The 20,605-nt window shown below is 36.5% G+C and overlaps 1 protein-coding gene across 3 annotated transcripts in view; it reads right to left on the bottom strand.

Annotated features, from left to right (window-relative positions):
- ZZZ3 (zinc finger ZZ-type containing 3) overlaps positions 1-20,605 on the bottom strand; it is a 55,289-nt gene that overhangs the window by 22,433 nt on the left and 12,251 nt on the right. For all 3 annotated transcript variants that reach the window (XM_063165878.1, XM_063165880.1, XM_063165879.1), the window contains exons 2-3: positions 9,206-9,359; positions 5,233-6,794 (exon numbers count right to left, since the gene is read on the bottom strand). In XM_063165878.1, the coding sequence (XP_063021948.1) occupies positions 5,233-6,743 (1,511 nt within the window). In that variant the 5' untranslated portion in view covers positions 6,744-6,794; positions 9,206-9,359. The remainder of the gene's footprint in view (positions 1-5,232; positions 6,795-9,205; positions 9,360-20,605) is intronic.

The raw sequence follows: 20,605 nt of genomic DNA, 5'->3' as shown, positions 1-20,605 counted from the left end.
TAATAAAGACAATCCATTTTCAAAGCAAATGGCAGTCACTTTGGTTCTTGTCTTCTTGGTGGCATCATTATGCCTACTAATATTTTAGTGATCCCTACCAAGTAGGCAATTATGGTAGCATTAATTTATTCCCTGTTCCACCACACAACTTTACACTGACATAACTGGCATAACCACAATTTACTGCTTCTGCTTAAGTGTCCTTATGTGAGCAGCCAAAACCACAGGCAGAGCCTCACTCTCCACACAGCTGTGCTGGGTCAATACATTACTGCCCCATCTTTCCTTGGCTTTCTTTCTTGCTCTTTTTTTAAAAACCAGGACTGTGATTCCTATGGCATTTGTTATTTGTTTCCAAGTGGTATTTCCTACACCTCAAAACCATTTTTATTATTTATTGATCCTTAATTTTCCAGTTTAGATGAATTTACTAATGAGCATTCTTAGAAATGTTAAGCACTTCCAAATGAACAAGCAGAAAAACAATTTTTTACATTGTCTTGTATTAGAATAATAGGTTTCTTATTGTTTGTGGCTGGATTTTTAAAAATATTTGCATATTCTTCCCCTCCAAGATTTTTGGTCCATGTTGACCAAAGAAATTGGAAAGACAAACTGAATTCCTGTGCATTCTCCAAAACCAGGCAGCTTGGAAAGGAGGTGAGGCCATAACTACTGTCACTAAAAGAGACAGGCAAGCAGAATTCAGCTGTTACTTGTCACATTCCCCCATCAATCCATCACCCCACAGATCCAGAGGTACCACACCAAGGCAGCCAACAAGGAACCATCTCTGCACTGGAGAGCTCACACTCTCTTCCAGGAGTGGGCTGCTGCAACAGAGGACTCTTGCTGTGCCTACATAGATGCAGGCAGAAAAAGGAGACAAATAAGGAAGGAGTTCAAGGGGTAAAGGACACAAATCCAAAAGAAATCAAGCTTTACTTTCCACAGGATGCACTATTTAAGTGAGGACAGGGCTGTTCACTGGGATGATGCTGTGGCTGCCAGCAAGATGCCTCTGTTCAGGGCAGAAAAACGAATGTGACAAATGTACCTGATATTTAATGGCTCCCAGAGTGTGCCCATTCCTAGGCAGCAAAAAGCTGATGCAGCACATGCCCAAGGCATCACCTCTTGCAAAGTAGCTTGTACTGAATAGCTTATGTAATTAAAAAATATGATTCTGTGATTACAATATACTGGTATGGCAAGGTGCACCAAGTCCTATTCTACCAATTCAAGTACAGTCAGATGAACTTTTATACAGAACTGTTTTAATTTGAATTCTGTAGGCAGAAAGTTTATGACTGAGTAAAATATAGAACCTATACCACAGGAAATACTAAAAAGGTTTTTCTTTCTCACATTCATATAATATTTAAGGTGGATCCAAAGACATAAACAGTATTATCATCAATTGTTAAGTATATGTAAATCTGATTATTGAATGATCCTGCACAGTTGCCTGTATTTCCAAGATCTCTGCAACAGTACAACCCATTATAGGTAAGAATCTACAAGACTGGGTTTTAAGAGATGTATTAAAATCCTCATTTGATCTATCTTCACTTTAAATGCCAGTGCAGCTGTTGTAATTTTAAATATTATCAAGTAATAAAGATGCATTAAATACCTATCTACTGAACAAGGTCCTAACTCTTAGAATTAAATGTCTGCAGGGAACTGCTCATGCCTAAGGCTTCTTTTTCAGTGATCTGGCTCCAGGTCTAGGTGGATTCTGTAAGGCCAACTGCAGTTTATAGAGTCCTAGAAATGCATTCTATAATGCATTATATGCTTGTGACACCTCAATTCCTCAATCACAATTTCATCTATAACCCAGGACTAAAAGTCAAACACAGATTGTGCCTTTGTGCAAGCTAATACCTGCCAAACATTACAAATCTCCAAAGGAAACAGAAGAAGAAGAAAAAAAAAAAACAAAACCAAAAAACCAAAAAAGGGCACTAAATGAAACATTGGGCAAAGGCAGAAAGTACTGGGAATAAAATGCTGCAGCAGACAGAAAATGAAAGTAAGCTGCTGCAGTGTGAGATAGAATTACAGCATAAAAAGATACAGCAAAGAGATATGAGAAATGCCTGAGGAAAGACATATGCAAAATACTAAGCACAGCTTATAAAATTCAGCAGTGTAGAAAGTTTTACATCAGGAAGTTCAGTCTTGATGAAAGTATCTCAGGAGAAAAGGCAAACATTTCTGAGCTAGAACACAGAAGCAAAATTCTCAAATATACACTAAACCATACTTTTCTGAGAGCAGTTACAATACACAAAAATTCCAATTATGTGTGTAGCAACAGACAACATTAACAACACTTCACAACTATACAACCCCCAGATCAGTCTGTTATCTACAAAAATGTCTATGTTGTGATAAAATTTCTGCTTAGAGATCTCATCTCTTTGTAGAACAGATCTATTTTAATAAAGAAGTTGTGAGAACATCCATCATTTCAACCTTCTCTCTGAGAAATAGTATTTCATAATCTGTGATAGTTATTTTTCCTATTATATCATCCAGTTTTCCCAGAAACATTAATATATGAATATTGCTTAAACATATTAATATTCAAAAAGCATCAAAATACATACAGAAATACAACAGTTTACATTTAGGGGTTTTTTTCTTATAGCAAGTCTTATCAATAGCTCTTAAATATATCAGTATATTCATATTTCCTCAATGTCACAATAATTTTGTGCAGAGTGAAAACGAACTGTATGAATACATATGTCACCAAGCTATGTAATGTAACAAGAAATAGTATAAATTTACAGCCATATAAAGTACTATCTATGACACAGAGGAATATATTTTTTATTTTGCCATGGAACATCTGAAGAATTATACTAATGCCATCCTGGAGAAATCTGCCTCCTCAACCTAGCCAAGATGCTCATGTCTGAACTGGCTTTTCAAAGAGAACAGAAACATAAATCAGACAAAATATCACCCATAATAATCCCAAAGTGATGAAGGGCAGAAAACCAAAACCTTACCATCTGAAGATGCGACATGCAGAACACCAGAACATCTGGCTTAGCCAGAACTACCACAAGCAAAGTGAATATCCTTTACCTCCAGCTGAACCTGCATTAATAGCATTAATAGGAACCCTGGAATGTTTTGCATCTGACCCATCAGGGAATACATTTCAGATAAACTGGCAGAGTTTGGTTTTTCTTTTTTAGTTTTTTACTTTAATACTTTTCAAAATAAGTACCAAATGATTAAACAAGGGTATAATTAAGACACTATTCAAAAACTGTTACACATGAATTAAGAGCATCCTCTAATGAACTTTGCTATTTTTAAAACTGGACATAGAGGACATAGTGCAGTGCACTTGATTTACTCTTGAAGCATGAAATTCTGGATAAATGACAACTGCACTCATATGTGAAAATACTGACTTCAGTTCTTTAGAAGGATCCTATTACCATGCAGAACCATCAATATACCAGGCTTATTTTCTTATAAATGTAAACAACTAAAAAGGATGGCTGTAGTTTACCAGTTCTATCAATTTTTTTTTTTTAAATGAAGAAAAGATAAGGCTAACACTCCCTTCCCCCCTCAGTAGCATGCTTCCCTTTGGGAAAGTAGAAACACAATACAGAATAAAAACAATAACCACTTTTGGAATTCTGCATTCAGGCAGCAAGTTAGTTGCAAGCTACCAAGGCCTACTTGCAATTTCAAAAGCTCCCCAACAAGGTCTCACAGACAGGCTGCCAATCTGAACAACCACTAACCATTTCTTCACAACTGGGTATGTTCAAAAGCTAACAGTAGGGCACACACCTGGAATTTCCAAGGACAATTCAGATCTGTGTTTAAGAATAGAAAAAACTTCTGCTATTTTTATAGTATTTATAATAAATATGACTCCCTACACCAAACCACATTACTAATGAATCTGTGTACTTCATCTCTGATGAAGTAATATTTCATACAGATCCAAAATCATCCTAAGAGAGTCAAAAGACAACAGTCTATTTTCCCCATTTGTAATTTTCTTTCAATCTACTGGGAAAGTGCCCACTTTGGACTGATGGCTGAAGCTGCAAATATTTGATCATTATTTTGAAATCATAGTTTGTCTAACCCATGATTGAATTCAAAATTTTCTGATTAAAATTATTTATCCATATCCAATACCAAATAAAATATTACTATATAAACAATGCAACTTTAATATCAAAAACCCAGTCATACTGGATTAAACAATCACCTGTGATTTGTGCCCCACAGTCACAGTAAGTGTGCTGTGAACATTTACACTGAACTACTACCAGGGCTTCAACCCTTCACACACGAAGCAAACAGAAGCTCATCTGCACTTGGCCTTTCAGAACTCACAACAAAATACAGAACACCTACTAAAGAGCAAAACACAGGAGTCAAAACAGCATTACAAAGACTGAAATAAAAAACTGTGTCCTGATCTACTACCTGAAGACAAATTTTCTCCATGGAAACTTTCTTCAGTGAATCTCCCCTTTGTTTAAAAAGCTCTTGCACATTTACCACAGGGCATGGTTACCACAGTACTACTCACAGACATTCAGATGATTAACATCAAAATGACTCAGAGCATAAAAAGAACAATAATAACAATAATTATATTCCTATATTGACATGTAATTAATATAAATAGCAATGTAGACACAATTTAACTCTGGAGAAAGTTGCTGCATTTGTTAAATTCCTCTTCCTGAACGCAATAATGCTGAGTTGTCTCCCATGACATGAAAAAAGTATCTAACTTTTTTATGTACAGCAGAATGACAATTGTATAAGCTTTATCTGCAGTGTCCATTGGATATGCTGATAAATTACTGAAATCTAATTAAAGGTTGTAATTCCTTTGTTTTTCCTTCTAGCTAGTTCTTAAGAGAAAATAAATAGCAGATGCATTTTTAAAGAAACAAATACCCAAAGAAACTCAAAAAACCCAAGTTCTGTCTCAAGAATCCTGATTGCTAGAAATGTATAAACCACATTGCTGTACCATACTGCATATTAAATAGAGTTTAATTTCGTTTGAGGTAGAAACAAGAAAAATGAAGACTGAAGAGTATGAAAATTATAAAGCACTTAAATTTTTGTGGAACTATGTTAAATACTTAATAATTTTTGTAATAATATTAACTTTTTGTAAGAAACAAAAGCAGAATTCATGGTTACCATAGTTACACATACTCTTTGTTGTGTTTCAATGCCACATGATCTGATTCAAAGTAATACACATCAGGCTCTTCCTCATCCTCCTCTGCAGTGTGGATGTTGGCACTCTCTTTGGCAGATGGTACAAATCCAGCAACAAGCCTAGACTCAGAAAGTGGCTTTCTTAGTCCATCACTCCCATGATCCCCTGTATTACTATTTCTCTCTTTTTCATTCTGTTTGATTTCTTCAGACTTTTTGGGAGATCCATTGATATTATTAATACCTACAGGTACATTCTTTTCAGTAGGACTAAGATTATTTTCCTCAACCTGTCCGTTTTCTCTGCAAGGAGAGTTATTTTTAGGAGGGCTACTTCTGGCAGGGGCAGCCCTTCGTGGTGAAGTTCTCAACGTGTATCTGTGTTCTTGGAGTTCCAACATATTTGTCATCTGAGCCGAAACACAGTTCAGCACTGAAGAATGTGGTTCAGGTTCACCTGAGATTGATGCACTGTCTTGGTGAGTATTCAGGTTGCTATTGGTGTTTTCAGCACACGGTTCCTTAGAGGCACTGCTATCTCCTACAACATCCACCTCCTCCTCCGAATCCCTTAACAAAGATGACTGGATTTCAGAAAAGGACGCTGTAGCTGGCTCAAATGCCTGATTAGCATGCTCCTCAGGCAAACAGTCATTTATTGGTTTGTGGTCCTCTAACTTTACCTGTTCTTGAGAGTTTGTGCAAGGCACATAATGGTCTACAACACTGTCCTCTTTGCTGCTATTAAGCAGCAACGAAGAATGGGCAAATGAGTTTCCATTTTCTGCTACTGTTTTGTCCTTGGGCGTATGGGAACCAGCACTGTTCTGCTTAGCGCTCCCATCAACCTGACAGTCATCACAGTTAAGAGAATTTGAGTCTCTCTCACCAACTCCATTGACAGTCTGATAACCTGCAACCTCCTCAACCACTGCAGAATTATTAAACCCTTCTGCACAGACATTCACCTTTTTAACTTCCCTTTTCTCACAATCATCCAATATAAGACATCGACAAGCTCGCTTAGTCCCCGTGGAGGCTGCATCATTGTCCGACACCAAGCTTTTATGCTCCAATGGCTCCTTCTCTGCCTTAGTGGGCAAGTCTTCCTCAGAACTGTTGGGTGCCTCTGAACGTAGGCAGCGTTTAATTCTTTTCAAAACTGGTGAAACAGGTTCTGCTTGCTTTTTTTCACTATTTTCCACAGTTTGTTTATCACCATTATCTTTCTCCGAAGTGGACAGCCCTCTCTTTCTAGGGCTCACCCATGACTCCCGAGCACTCTGCTGTTTCAAATCAGTAGTTCTGCCACCGTTGCTGCCCTTGTGAGTTTGCACAGACTCTGGCCTCTTCTTTGGTGACCTGGATCGGATCTGAGGATGGGCTGAGACCTCCTCTGGATGAGCAATACTGCGGTTCCTTAATGTTCTACCACAAAAATTTTCATCCAAACCATTTAAACCCACTGTAGATCTTGTAACACGAGTAGATCGAGAAGCAGCCATACTATGGCAAGTCCCTAAAGTATGTTCATTGTGATCCACTCACTGGGAAACCTTCAAAAAAATGTAAACAAAACAGTCAAAAAAAATATTCAAAAACACCTAGAGACAGAGCAAATGTGAAGAATGTATTGTCACAAATGTTACCAACGTCAAACTGAATATAAATTCAATGTATTCATACTGCTTCTTTCTGTGCTTTCTGTGCTTTAGTGCACTAAATTTTTCCATCTCAGCTACAAAGTAGCTGACTTGGTATTTGTGGTTGTTCTGGCTTTAGTACTTGTGTGAGTATTGCTCATATTTATGCCTTATGTAAGGCTGGAATGTCCCAGTTAGGCACTAGTTACTAAAATACACTATTTTTATGTATTGTACAAATATTATAATGTATTGATATTATTATTTACATTTTACTGTTCAAGTTAAAGTTACGAAACTGCATTTTTAATATCCCACAGTTTCCAGTTACATGGTTTCACAGACTAAGAAGTAAACGATTAAAATTGCATTTGCTTACTCAGTTGTTGCTTAAAGAAAAAACAAATCTCTCATATATGACAAAACAGAACTGCAATTCTAATTTAGCAAGGAATTAAAAAAATAAAGCACACCACTAAAAAATACTTACAGTTATTAGTAAAAATGAAATAAAACAAAATTTCTGAATCAGAATCATAAAATCATTCCAGCTGGAAAAGCCTTTGGGAGGCAATTCTATCCAACCTCCCATTAAAATGAACATAAGGCGTAAATTGAGATTTTGTTTCACGGAATATTATCCAGCTGAGTCTTGCAAAACACTGAGTACAGATATTCCACAACTTCTCTGGGCAACCTGTTCCAGTCCTTAAAGCAAAAATATTTTTTCTTATTTTCCTTATTTCAGGTGGGGCCTCTCCTACTTCTTTATGACTTCTGACAACAAAAGCCTAACTCCATCAGGAATCTCATCTGAGGTACTGGAAGGCTGTTTCAGCTGGTGAGATGGATCTCCACTCAGATCAGATTTAAGTAAAGTCAGACTCAAAGGTAAGTTTAAAACATCCTATTTAAGAATGGCTGTATTTCACATTTCAGGGTGAAATGTAGGAGTACTTGACCTGCCCAGCATCTCAAAATAATTTTTAGGAGAACTCTGTTCAGTCTTACCCTTCTATTAATTTAATCTTTATAAGTTCAATATGTCAAACTCCATATTGCCACATATCTGTCATAATAGCCTTGCTAATTAATAGATTCATCTCACATTTGTGCTAATGGTACATCTTCCCTTTTTCATCGACCCAAATTCCAGATTATACAAATCCTTTCAACTGTCATATGATGTGAAGACTACAAATTTTAAATATGGAATCAAACCTTTTACACATTACTTAGAAATGCTGAAAATAACAAATGGAGAAAATTGTTTCAAGAGGCATTTTTCATTTTCAGTGAAGAAGGGGAAAACAAGAACATAAATTCATAAATTCTCCCAAATCTAGTATTTAAGTGTCAGATGGTCCTAGAACAGAAAAGGGAATGGGACAAGACAAGAACACTCTCATCCAATACAATTCTGTTTAACAATTACCAGTATTTACTGTATTGTGTGTTTAGAAATTCACAATGCAAGCAGTATTTCTTAAGGAAAGCAATGTATCCTAACAGCATTGCTTGGTGTAGTTTTGGACAAAACTGTAGAGGAAAGCACATTAATTTTGTGTACATATGGTATAGCTCATAAACAATGACAGCACATCATTTTGTGCAACAAAGAAAAAGACAATTATAAAGTGAAAATTTCAAATGTTCTCAAAACTGTGATTCATTTGTGCTGCTACAACCCTCCTGCTTATTAGCTACTCCTGCAGCCTCAGATGAATGCCTGGAAAGGTGCACTGTTTGTATTCCTGAAAATATTTCTAAAGAGATGCTGCAGCACTAACTTTCATTCTGTCCACTTAAAAGTAAGTAAGTGTGAGCCCTCCAACACACTCTGCCTTAAGAGAAAATACAAATAATATGTCAAGCAGCAAATGGTCAAACATCAGCAGCTGACTGAAGAGAGCAAAACACTACGTGTTCTCCATCATGGTTTTTACACCTATTTTCCACATGGGTAGACTTGCCTGCATACTCTCCCTCTTTGCATGCAAATACCATCTGGAGAGTGATCCCATTTGGGGTTGAACCCAAACATTATTTACAGATTCCATTTCCCTAGGTTGTTCTAATTAAAGCTAGCACACATTAGGGGTGAGTAACTGACATTTCAAATTAGTACCAATAAAATAACTTTGACCAAATTCAAATGTATACTTTGGTTAGTAATTACTTCTGAACACAAGAGACTTTAGAAATCATACGAAAGAAAGAAATCTTTACTGATTTGCTGATATGATACTTTCTCAAGAAATACACCTTTTACATGACAAGAAAGAAAGTTATTATTTCCTTAGTAAAAATATAAAAAGACTTACCATTGCAAAACTAGAAGAAATGTAAACTTCTGGCATTTCATACAGCAGACTCTTACTGTACCACTCAAATAATATCAATCACCATTGCTGATATCCATCATGTAATCCAAATGCTTTACTAGTTTATGCCATCACATTAACCAGATTTTGAAAACTGTTGAGAAAAAGACAAAGATATCAATAAAACATTCAAATTACCACACTGGAAAAGAAGAAGAATGCAACAGGACATATAAAGAGTAACAGCTTTTTAGAGAAGAAAGTATCAATTTTAAAAGTGTCCTACTGAATGAAAGATTAATATGCTATGAAGTAATTAAGTATGTGAAATGTTAATTTAGGTTTCAAATGTAAATGCTTTCCTTAGTAGTTTCTTAGTGATTCACTGTATCACACTAGATGTGCAAGCAAATGAATTCACAGGAGTCGTGTTAGAGTGTTCAAATTTCAGAAGGTATTTGAAGAGACGTAAGAAAACAAGTTGTGACAGGTATTACTACAACTAATGAATTATGAAATGTGCTGTATCTTATAATTAGACAGTGAAAAACTCTGCTGTTTAATTTTAATTAACTGAGCAGACCTCTAAACTTACATTGGCTCCAAATCCCTGAATCGACCAATGGGACTAAAATGCTTTCTAGAGTTCACATTAAACCTGTTCTTCATCCAAGGAAAACAATGTATAGCACCTCATTTGTAGTGGAAGTGAAATATTTTGGATATTGAAAGACAAAATACTTCTACAGATCCAAATGTTACACAATGCTTTCAATAGTATCCAATCTGGGCATCTGTGCCAAAGACCAACTTACTACTTGAAAAAATACACCAGCAATCACATTTAATTTAAGAACATCTAGTACTGTGAAGGCACCATAATTCACTACAGAATAGTGGTTATTGAAGCTTTCTTCATATTCTATTGACTTCATACAAGTGACCTTTTTTTCATCTTGACAATTCAAATCTTCATGATCTAAACCACAAGCTGACAGATAATCCTCCATATTCTTCATTCTACACAGTTTTTATATTTAGATTACTGAAAATTGTCTTTACTTTCAACCTAGTTAGGATTTCATACTGGTAAGAACAGAAAATTAATTCACCATTAAGTTGCAATTCAAAATACAAACTGAGCTGCATAAGAGGAGAAGAGATTAATTATGTCTAATTGCAGTGAAGTTCAGTAACAGAAGATGTTTCTTCAGTAATGCTACATGAAGTGCCACAAATTCTATTATGTAGATTACTAAATCAAATCAGGTTTCATTTATTCAGTGGGATTTCTCAATTTAGCAAACAGCAGAGAACTATCATTATAATAAGACAAACAAAGAGTGGAAGAAGAAGGCAAAGACAATCACTTGAAAATGCATGGTACTCTTAATCCATATTATTGCCTTTCCTAAAGATATCTTTAAGTGATGCATCTGGAGACACTAAAAGCATGACAAAGTTTGACCAATTTTTGCAAAAAACCAACATACCCAATAAAAATACTAGCCCAGTAACTTTGGTAAAAATACAAAATATATTTAAACAAAAAATATTCAAAGAAAACATTTTAACAAAATATTAACAGTGAGCCAATCAGAAGGTGGCCAAATCTCATAATTTTTAATTACTTTACCAGTCCTAAGTAAAGAACATATGAGTAAGTTGTTTCAGGAATGGCTGGAATAGCAATGTCAGTATTTTATCAGATTTGTACACCTCGTCTCTCCTGATTTTCTTTTGCCCAAAACAAGCTCACAGTAGGAAAGACACAACCCCTGCTGTGTCCATTTGCCTTTGGGGACAGCTGAAGCATTTTAGACACAGCAAAAAGACTGCATAAATATCTTCAGAGAAGAAACCAAAGTGGGTAAAAAAAGTTTTACTTAGTCAGAATTTTTTGTCTGGTAGCAGTTTGCAGGGATGAAGGAAGGAATAACAATTTACAAAACCAGGAAACTTAAATCAGGATACAGTGAAATGACAACACCTTAATTATGCTTAAAATGTAGAAAACAACATTCACAAGGGCCTAACAAGTGAACAATTATATAATTTTTCACTGAAGCTTTCTTGGAAAAACTGTCTTGAAAATTAACTATTATTCCTTTACATTGCATAACCAATTACAATGACATTTTTCACTTAGAACAACCACATCTTCTGTGGCAGAGAAATTCAATGGAAGAGTAATTTAATATTTTGGACACCACTCATTTCAGCAGCTATTTATGAGCTGGAATAAAGAGAGCAAGGGAAACTAAGTAAGCTTTTGGTTCTAAAAGACTTTCTTCAGGGAACCACATCAACATTTAAGAAAGAATACTGAAACACTGCAAAAAAGACCAGAAGTTTGAAGAGGGATAGTCAGCTAAGAAACAACACACTCTGGTCTGCAGAGCCCACTAAAAATTAAGAAGTTACAGGTTAAATAGAGTGTAATGCAGACAGAATTTGTCTCTTGTGGGGAAGGACCTGTGTAAGAACCAATAACCAAATGCTGCTGCTGAAACCATCCAGGAAATGGTCACACATTAATCAGCATGGACAACCTTCAGAGTGAGACTGAAGCTCAATTGCTTGCAAAAATTGTCTGTGCATCTTGCATACAATCAAGCATTTGATGACAATATAGCATGCATATCTGGGTATGCATTTTTTGCACTTAAGAACCCTTAAACTTACTCAGCTTTAGGCAAACTCTACCAATACATATAACCATATTCACATTTTGCTATAATTTTTATTTTACTTAGCCACAAGCCTATTTAGCAAAGCTACTGAATGCTGAACTGTGTGCATGAAAACTTCTAGCAACAAAGAAACAAATTTACATGGAGATGAAAAACAACAGGTAAAGACAGCAGAATAAGGAAAACCCTTCCCAAACAGACAGAATAACCAACTTTTCTTCTGGATTATGCCAGTACTGTCTATCTGAGAGTCAAGTGCAAGCCAAACTGCTTAAAGGAACTCAGAAACATGGATGCAGTTACAAGTATGTTCCATGTGGCCCTAAGCCAGAAAAGAGGCAGTGAAAAGAACCAGTCAATACCTGAACATACTGGGTGTATACCAGACCTGAAACCAGCAAACCAAGAGATTTGCTCTCTGCTATAACTGTGGTAGAATTATATATATGGAACTTAGGATGGATAAATTAATACTACATACAACATTAAACAAATTTTTTTAAAAGGTGTACTGGGGATGGGGGAGAACAGACTGTCAAGAGAAGTCTCCAATGATGAAGTCTCTTGATGTCACCACTTGAGGAAAATGGGCAATATCTAAAGTCTTTCACAACAATTCAACCCTAGGAAACAGAATAATGTGTTCATCTGATCTAGAGTATAATGAATCATTTTCATATTGAAGAGAAATAATGTGTTTTCTTTCTTCTGAGTCTCATCTGACAATCAATATGCTCAGTGATAATACTGCAGTGATAGAAATTCAAATTTTTCCTAGTGGTCAGATATGGCATTTGTGGATATCTGATAGCAGGAGCACTCTCTAGTACCATACCTCAGTAAACCCCAAATTACTTCAGAGACAGTGTCTGCTATTGGCAAAGTCACCATTTACAAGAGCAAATGTGACACACATATATAATTACCCAAAGTAATAAACTGGTGGATCTCTGTGGTATGAAATAGCAGTTCTTAAATTCTCTGCAGAGCAATGCAATGTTACTTACAACAGTACATCTTCAAAAACTGAAAGCAGCAGCTCTTTATGCAAACAGAATCTAATCTCTTACAGAAGTACTTGCCCAAGACAAAAAAATTAGCACCTCTGAAAAGATGAGAATCTGCACAGACACCAGATTATCAAGATTTTGGATTATCTCCACATAAAAAATACATTACTTCCTAACAAAGTAGTATTACTAAATTAGGGATGAATTACATTTAACAAATCATATTCAGCAGTCTATCACATCTAGAGTATGCCAGCATCTCTTCCCACACACACCAAGTTTCACAGAACTACATTAGCAAGAAATCAGTTTTCTGGAAACAGCATTTTATTCTTCTGATTCTACATGAATCAAAACAAGCAGTACTTTCAAATGACAGAAATAACCTCCACCAAAAGACATTATGAAGATCTTACTTGAAATAATATGTAACAATAACCAGCTGAAAGCTGTAACAGAAGCTTAAAAGAAATATAAATTAATAAATGTTACTGGAGTTATTCTGAGATTTCAGCTGTCTCTGACACAGTAGGATTATATTGCATATGGTCAAAATATAGGCTTTCAGAATGGGACTACTTCTATTAATCTTATATATAAAAGGCTAGTAAAATAAAATAAAGAAAGTAAAAGAAAAAAGTAGAATCATATGGAAAAATAAGTCAACTGGTTTTAAAAGCTAGCAAACTAGCAAGGGAAAAGTTTTACTCAAAACTGAAACTGCAAAGAACCAGAATGGATAATTCAATATGCTATTTTTCCTCCTTAAAAGAGATGGGTTCACTAGGCTAGACAAACCTATTCTTACATAAGACGAAAAAAACTCTTAAGAAAGAATCTTCTTGTGGAAATCTATTTCTACTTCTTTCTGGAAGAAAAAAACCCATAATGGGCAGTGAAAATGAATTGGTAGTTAAATAATGGGATGTATGAAAACAAACAAAAGCTCAGCCTCCTCCTAACACAGTCTTACTCTTTCTCTAAAGCCACAAAAAAAGGCTGAACCAGAAAGTTGCATGGCAACGACCAGCAATGCACGTCTGCTCCCCTGCTCCCCTTCCACTCAGCAGTGCTAGCACCACTGCTGACAGCTCTGCTACTCCTCACTCTTCTGGGCTACCTATGGGAGGAAACTTACTGGGAGGGTGGGTGTGATATAGCATCACCCCTCTTCCAGCCAGACATTCCAGGATAGGACTGCAAAATTACTTCACATAAAACTAAATATGAATTATACAAGTGTGACTTTACAGCAGAACTCTAGAAAAGCAACAGTGGTTGCTTTTCAAATTTCTTCTCTTTAAAGCCTGAAACACTTTAACTGCTTTCAGTTTCTTGTATCCTGGCCAAATTAGAGTTTGTACTGAAATTATACATTGAAGCATCTGTCTCAGACTGATATTCCCACCCTGCTGTCTCTCTCCTGAATTTTCAGTCAAAATAATTACTCATTTCTGTGAACAAATATGAAAATTATTTTAAACCCTTCTTGCTGCTTAAGATACATCTGACTGTTTCCTCAAGAAGGTTTTCTTCCTCCATATTTTGGAGTAAGAAATTGGGATTTGGCATAGAGAAGTTTGCCTGAGAACAGAAATCCTGGCAGAGCTGTGACGAAGGCAGGCTGAGGGCAATGCTAAATGTGAATGCGCAGGTAAGGAGAGCAGCTACACTGGCAAAAGGAGTGGATGCTGGCTGGAGAAAGAGACACAAGGAAATCCTGAGGAACTGCTAGAAGACAGAAAGAACACAACTATAAAGTCACTACTGTCTGATAGAATTAACTTATGAAGAAAACTGAAATCAGACTATGTAAAAACTGAAGCAGCAGCTATTTATGCTATATTATTTAAGTTATAATAACTTCCATGTCCCAGTTTAAAAAAAATATGCTTAGCCTCAATTATTATCTATATCCTTATCACCACACCCACCCAATCCACTTTATCAACCTAGGTGAAAGTCCCACTCTAAATTATAATATGGCTTTTTCATGTGAAACCATTCAATTGCTAATTAGCTGTCCTGTCATCCAAAGAGTATCTCCTGTGCAGGATTACCAAAACACATGACTTACATCTTTGAGATATATTAAATCACACAGCTTCCTGAAAAGCTCATTATAAAATTAATTACACTAACTTAATTACAGCAACCATTTATCAAACTGTTACTCTAGGAGAAAACTCCAATAAGATTTAATCTTTTAAGCAAAGAACACAGTTTTACATAAATAGGAAAACTATTATTTATTCCCTGAAGAAGTTATTATTACAATATACAGAAAATCTAGCACAAAAAGACATTGCTTTTTCCCATAGGTAGGCTGCAATTTTTGGAGTTCATCAAGTACTTAATAACCCTGCTAGCAGTTTACAGATGAAAAGCAACCTGATGGGAGAAAATCAATGCTCCTATATTTTTTTCTTAAAAGCCAGGATAAACCATTTGCTCCTTTTTGTACAATATTACACTGGAAATTACTATTCTGTCTGATTTACTTTTGGAGCAGTGACTATGAACATGCTGCCTTATGAAGTAAACTGTAAAGTGCATATTCTATGAAATACTGTCTACAACATATTTTTATCCCAGACGATTTTCAGTCAAGGGCATGCATCTGAAATGCAACAATTAATACAGCTTTTTATATGCAAAATTACAGTATCAGCTCCACAACCTCACAAGGCTGATGCCGAACTCAGAGCAGCACCACACACACAATCAGGTGCCCTGTGTGGGCTGTGCTCTGAAGTGCTCCTGCATTATATTAAGGCAAACATACACCCAGAGTTTGGAAAAGGGACATGTGAGGCAACAGTTCCTGTAAAACATTTTCAATGTTGTTTTAGAATTAAAATGGTTTTGTTCTAATTTTTTCTTCAAAATTTAAAATATGCCCTCACTTCCCAGAGAAGCAAAAAGTGAGAAGGGTGTTTTTCCAGCTATCTACATTCATGAAAACTGTTTTAACCACTTATTTTCCATCTGACAATGACCTCAGTCTAGGCTTTTTCCCCTATCTAGAGGAATACACACTATTCTAGAAGCAGATCAGCAATGGGCTGGCTTTGGAGTCCTAAACGTGGCACCATTCTGCCACATACCCCACACCACACCTCCAATGTCCTGAAAAATGTCATGTTCCTCCCTCTGGCCATCTCCAAACCTTAAGGATGGTGAGACAAATTCCAACCCATATATGCACTGACTAGACTGCTTGCAAACCATGTATAGCAGGTGGCTATTGGGCTCAAATCCCCCTTAAAAAGGGGGCTACAATTTTTGTGAAAGCTGCAAGCTCTCCACAGCTCTGAGATGTTTACTCTCACCTAAATTTAGAGGAGTTGCTAAGCTGGCCTAAGGATTCAAATATTACTTAGTGACAACAGTAAACAAATAGAGGGACATCTAAACAGTTGATCTAAATCACACTCCAAATGCTGAAAATGTATTCTGGACAGACTGGGGGCAGTGAGGGCATGCAGAACTATCCCCAAAACAATCAAGCAAAAAAAATTGCAGCTTGTCACAGCTGTGCTGTGGCCATGCTGTGTCTTCTCACCCAGTGCATTTTCATGCTTCCAGAATTACAGGCATCCCTTGGCACACCAGCTGATCCTGTGTATACAATCATAGCACCAGCCACCACCAGCACACAGATGAGTTCTCACATGCAAGGGGCTAGGGAAAGTAATGGACAGGCTTAGAAGCCAAATATGCTTTAAACTTGAATTTAAACACAGTAGTAGCCTGCTACCATAGAATCACAGAATCATTTAGGCTGGAAAAGACCCTTAAGATCATTGTGTCCAATTGTAAATGACTTGCCTTATGTCACTCTTTGATTGGCAGCTATTTTTAAGTGCCCCAGCTCTTTTAAGTGCTCATGTGGCTCTATTACAACTGACTGTGACATATTAATAATACTGTATTACACCAAATCATTTCTCTGGTGAACAGCCAGAGAAACATCTGTTTTCCAAAGAAATTGTCTGAGGTGCTACAGCTGTTGACATGTTTCAGCACTGTACTCTATGCTAGAACCTCAATATTATGGCAGTTCTCAAAACAGTGATCTGCAGTAAAAAGACCCATCCCTCCTCCTGCCTTCCACAGAGGATGTTGTTTATTTTCATTGCCTCATGCTGCAGTTTGGTCTAATACACAGCACAACTGCTACAGCCATATTTAGCCATCCGTGACAGCTTTGCACTGCAGCCTTTCAAAGCAGCTCCGAGCACGTTCCTGCTCTGTGAGCTGCATGTCAGCATCATCCACACCAAGAATGTGCCTTCCTCCCCTCAAGTACTTGAAGACAGACAGAAATTTTCTCCCAATGCTTGGGTATCCTGACAAAACTGCAGATATCAGCACCTGAAAATGTTTATTCTTAGATGCTGTCTAAATTCTGCTTTGTGACTGACACTGAGCTGGTTAGGCAGAGAGGTTTCAATACACTCTGTAGCCTGATGTTCTCACTGTATGCTCAGGCTGTATTTGTGTTTTCTGAGTAAGAAGAGTGTTATGCATATTTCAGTCTGCTTGGCTTGGGAGTTTCCACTGGCAAGTACTGAAGGTGTTTTAAGTGCATTAGGAACTGTGGTTTTTAAAAGCTCTTAAAGGGGCAGGGAGCAGCTGCTTTCTGTTTTGCTGCTGTCCTGTCTGCAGGCACAGGAAACAAACCAAGATGCAATATGAACAATATCACATACCCATCCTTTTAATCACAGCACATCTACTGCTAAGAGAGGCCTTTATTTAAAAAAGTACTGACTTTATTGTAAGACTGCTCCCAGTTCAACTAGTACACTACCTTTTCCTAGCTGCTACTGTTCATATCCAACTACTTCCAGATAGGACAGTTAGCACAATTTCCTTGATTTAACAGTACCCTGGTAGCCCAATTTACTTTTCTAGTGTAATATATACAATTCAAATAGAACTATGACCACATCACATGTAATTTTGTTTTACTTGATTGCCACTCTGCTTTCCTCTCTTGCTGTGCTCAGAAGATCTTCATAGGCCAGCACATCCACTGATAAACAATATGCTGCTTTTTATTTACCACACTTTCTGTGTTCTGTCTGGCCTATGCTTACAGCACCAACTGGAAATACAAAGGAAGTTCTGTCTAGCCTACATTTACATTTAAAATAATAGCCTTTTAGTTACTCTTATTTTTTCAGTATGAGTATTTTTTCATTTGAATACTTTGGTATTAAATTTTATTAATTGCTACCATAATTGCCCTGTAAGAATGCAGGGAGTTGCTAGTTCTTTTCCTACAGGTTTTGCTTTTCCTGTGACCACTGACAAAGAACCTTTGGCTTGCTCCACTTTCATTTTTCACCTAGATGCAGGCTGACTCATAGGTTTTGCAGCTCCTACAGCCCTTGCACAGTAAAAATTCAGAATAGTCTGATTCACACTTTCTTGATCTTTCAAAGTCACAAATTTATTCCCTTGAAAGACTAAGCTGGGAGAGTACAACTTTTCATACAGCACCACTACTCATCAGCTGTTTCTTCTCCAGGTATCTTATTAATATGCTAAATATACATATTTGATAGATTTAAAATACATTTCAAAGCATTTCTAAGACTTTACACCGTTACTCTAAACCCACAATTAACCTGTCAACACACTGCTGAAATACAACTACAGTTTACCCTACACATGCTTTTCTTTTGGCTTCCTTTATTCAACTTTGTGATACAAGGAATACCCAGATATTCTGATCTGAATTTATTGTTCTTCAGGGTTTTGTTTTGCAACACTCAGTTTATGATTCCTTGCAACTACACGAGACAATTTACTTTCAAAACTATGCTCACTGTTCAAGTACAAAATGAAAGATTGCCTATGAAGCGAAAAATTTATTCTGATTCTGTTATCCTGTCCCAGCAGCTGAATACTTTATCAAGGACTTTGTAAAGATCTTTCTTGATATTGAGATGTTGCACTGCATTTACAGAGCAAAAGGGACGTACTTATTCCTGCCTAAGCACATGAGCATATCTGTCACCTATGCACAGAGACACTTGATTCCCCGTGCATGTTAATTGACTATTCACTTTCAAAACTTCTCCCTCATTAAATTTAAATGCAAATGAATTATGCTCAACATTATTAAACTTCAAGCCTCTTTTCTCACACAGAGCAAAGCCACACGTCTCTGCAGTCAGTACTTTGTCTCCAACAGCCGTGGTAAGCAGATGGTTAGGCAAGAGCTGCTGTGTATAATACCATTATAGCTTCCAAATATTTTTAGCTCAGAGTCCTCCTAAGTCATATGTCATAACTATCTATTTTCTAAACTTCACTGAATTTCTCTTCCATGAATTTTCCTTGTCTTCCCTTGAGCTCCCATAAGTTTTTTGCATTTAGGCTATCACTGATGTTTTTATAAAAAGAGAATTCTGTATTTTCATTTTTACAAATGGGTATAAAGACCTGGCAAAAAAGAAAAGGCAAGATTAGATATAGATACCCAATGCAACTCTCACAGCAACTTCATTTTAATTCTTTCTCCATTCTGCCTTCAATTGGCTTTTTCCTGTTTTGCTTTGTCTTTTTTTATTGGCAGAATAAATTTTTTGTGTTTTATTTAGAGCTTCCCCTTATACTTCAGTTTTTCTGACTTTGTCTAGGAAACACTTTCTCAGGGATGAAAACAAAAAGCCTCATGGTATTATTGATGATGGAAAGCCACTACATGCATAAAGCATGCCTTCCCAACTGTAATGTCATAGATGGTGTAAATACATACACTCAGCTCTAGTAACAAAGGTGCATGTTTGCAGTTTTATCTACCCTAATAAAACACACAAAACTTCAAGGCTTTAAACAGCATCTTGCCTTTTCTCATTTTAGTTTTCTGAAACTGAAGCAATTTTTCACAGATTTGACTTTCCTCTTTTGTCTCAAGACAATAGGATTCATGACTATGGTAGTATTTAATGGACTTTATACTTCATCACTTATTAATTCAATAATTCAGGGCAAACTCTGACTACATTTTAGTAGAATAGCAATTAGAACATTTAACCTTTATATAAAAAATACATGTCTGGTTATGGTATCTAAAATTCCTGATAGTATCTATTCCCATAAATAAAAGAGAGACACTCATTTTACCATTCCTTGCAATTGTCCTGTAATATCAGGTTAAAGGACTGAAGAAACATTAAAAGGCTATTCAAGTTCCAGGTTCAGCCACTAGAGAATTTCTTGAAGCACAAGAAAAAAGGAAAAAAGAAAAGAGATACCTTCAGCACATTTTATCACAGATTCAGGAAGCAGGAAGAAGCTGCCAGAAGGTGGGTCAGAGAGTGTGAATTATGCAGTTTCCATACCTATCCTGAGCAAACACGAGCAGATTGCCAGAGTTCAGACACTTCCCTAAATGGCCAACCCATCACTGCAGTAAAAAACCTGCACTTGCAGTTAAATTCTTCTTTATGGCTTTGTCTCTGAGCTGCACACCAGGATTGCTCACACACTGTATCAAATGACAACACATTTAGAAAGTTCTCATTTGCAGGAATTAGATAAAGCTTAGACTAAACGGTTACATTATTTACTATGGGCTTAGATACCCACTCACACAAATACAATATAAAACTGACTTCTCTCCTACTTTATCCCTCCAAAACATTCAGCTACAGAGACAAGATTACTCCAAATGTTTG

The sequence above is a fragment of the Melospiza melodia genome, chromosome 11 (genome assembly GCF_035770615.1).
Source record: "Melospiza melodia melodia isolate bMelMel2 chromosome 11, bMelMel2.pri, whole genome shotgun sequence".
Classification (NCBI taxonomy): Eukaryota; Metazoa; Chordata; class Aves; order Passeriformes; family Passerellidae; genus Melospiza; species Melospiza melodia.
This window is presented reverse-complemented; position numbering and strand designations above follow the sequence as displayed.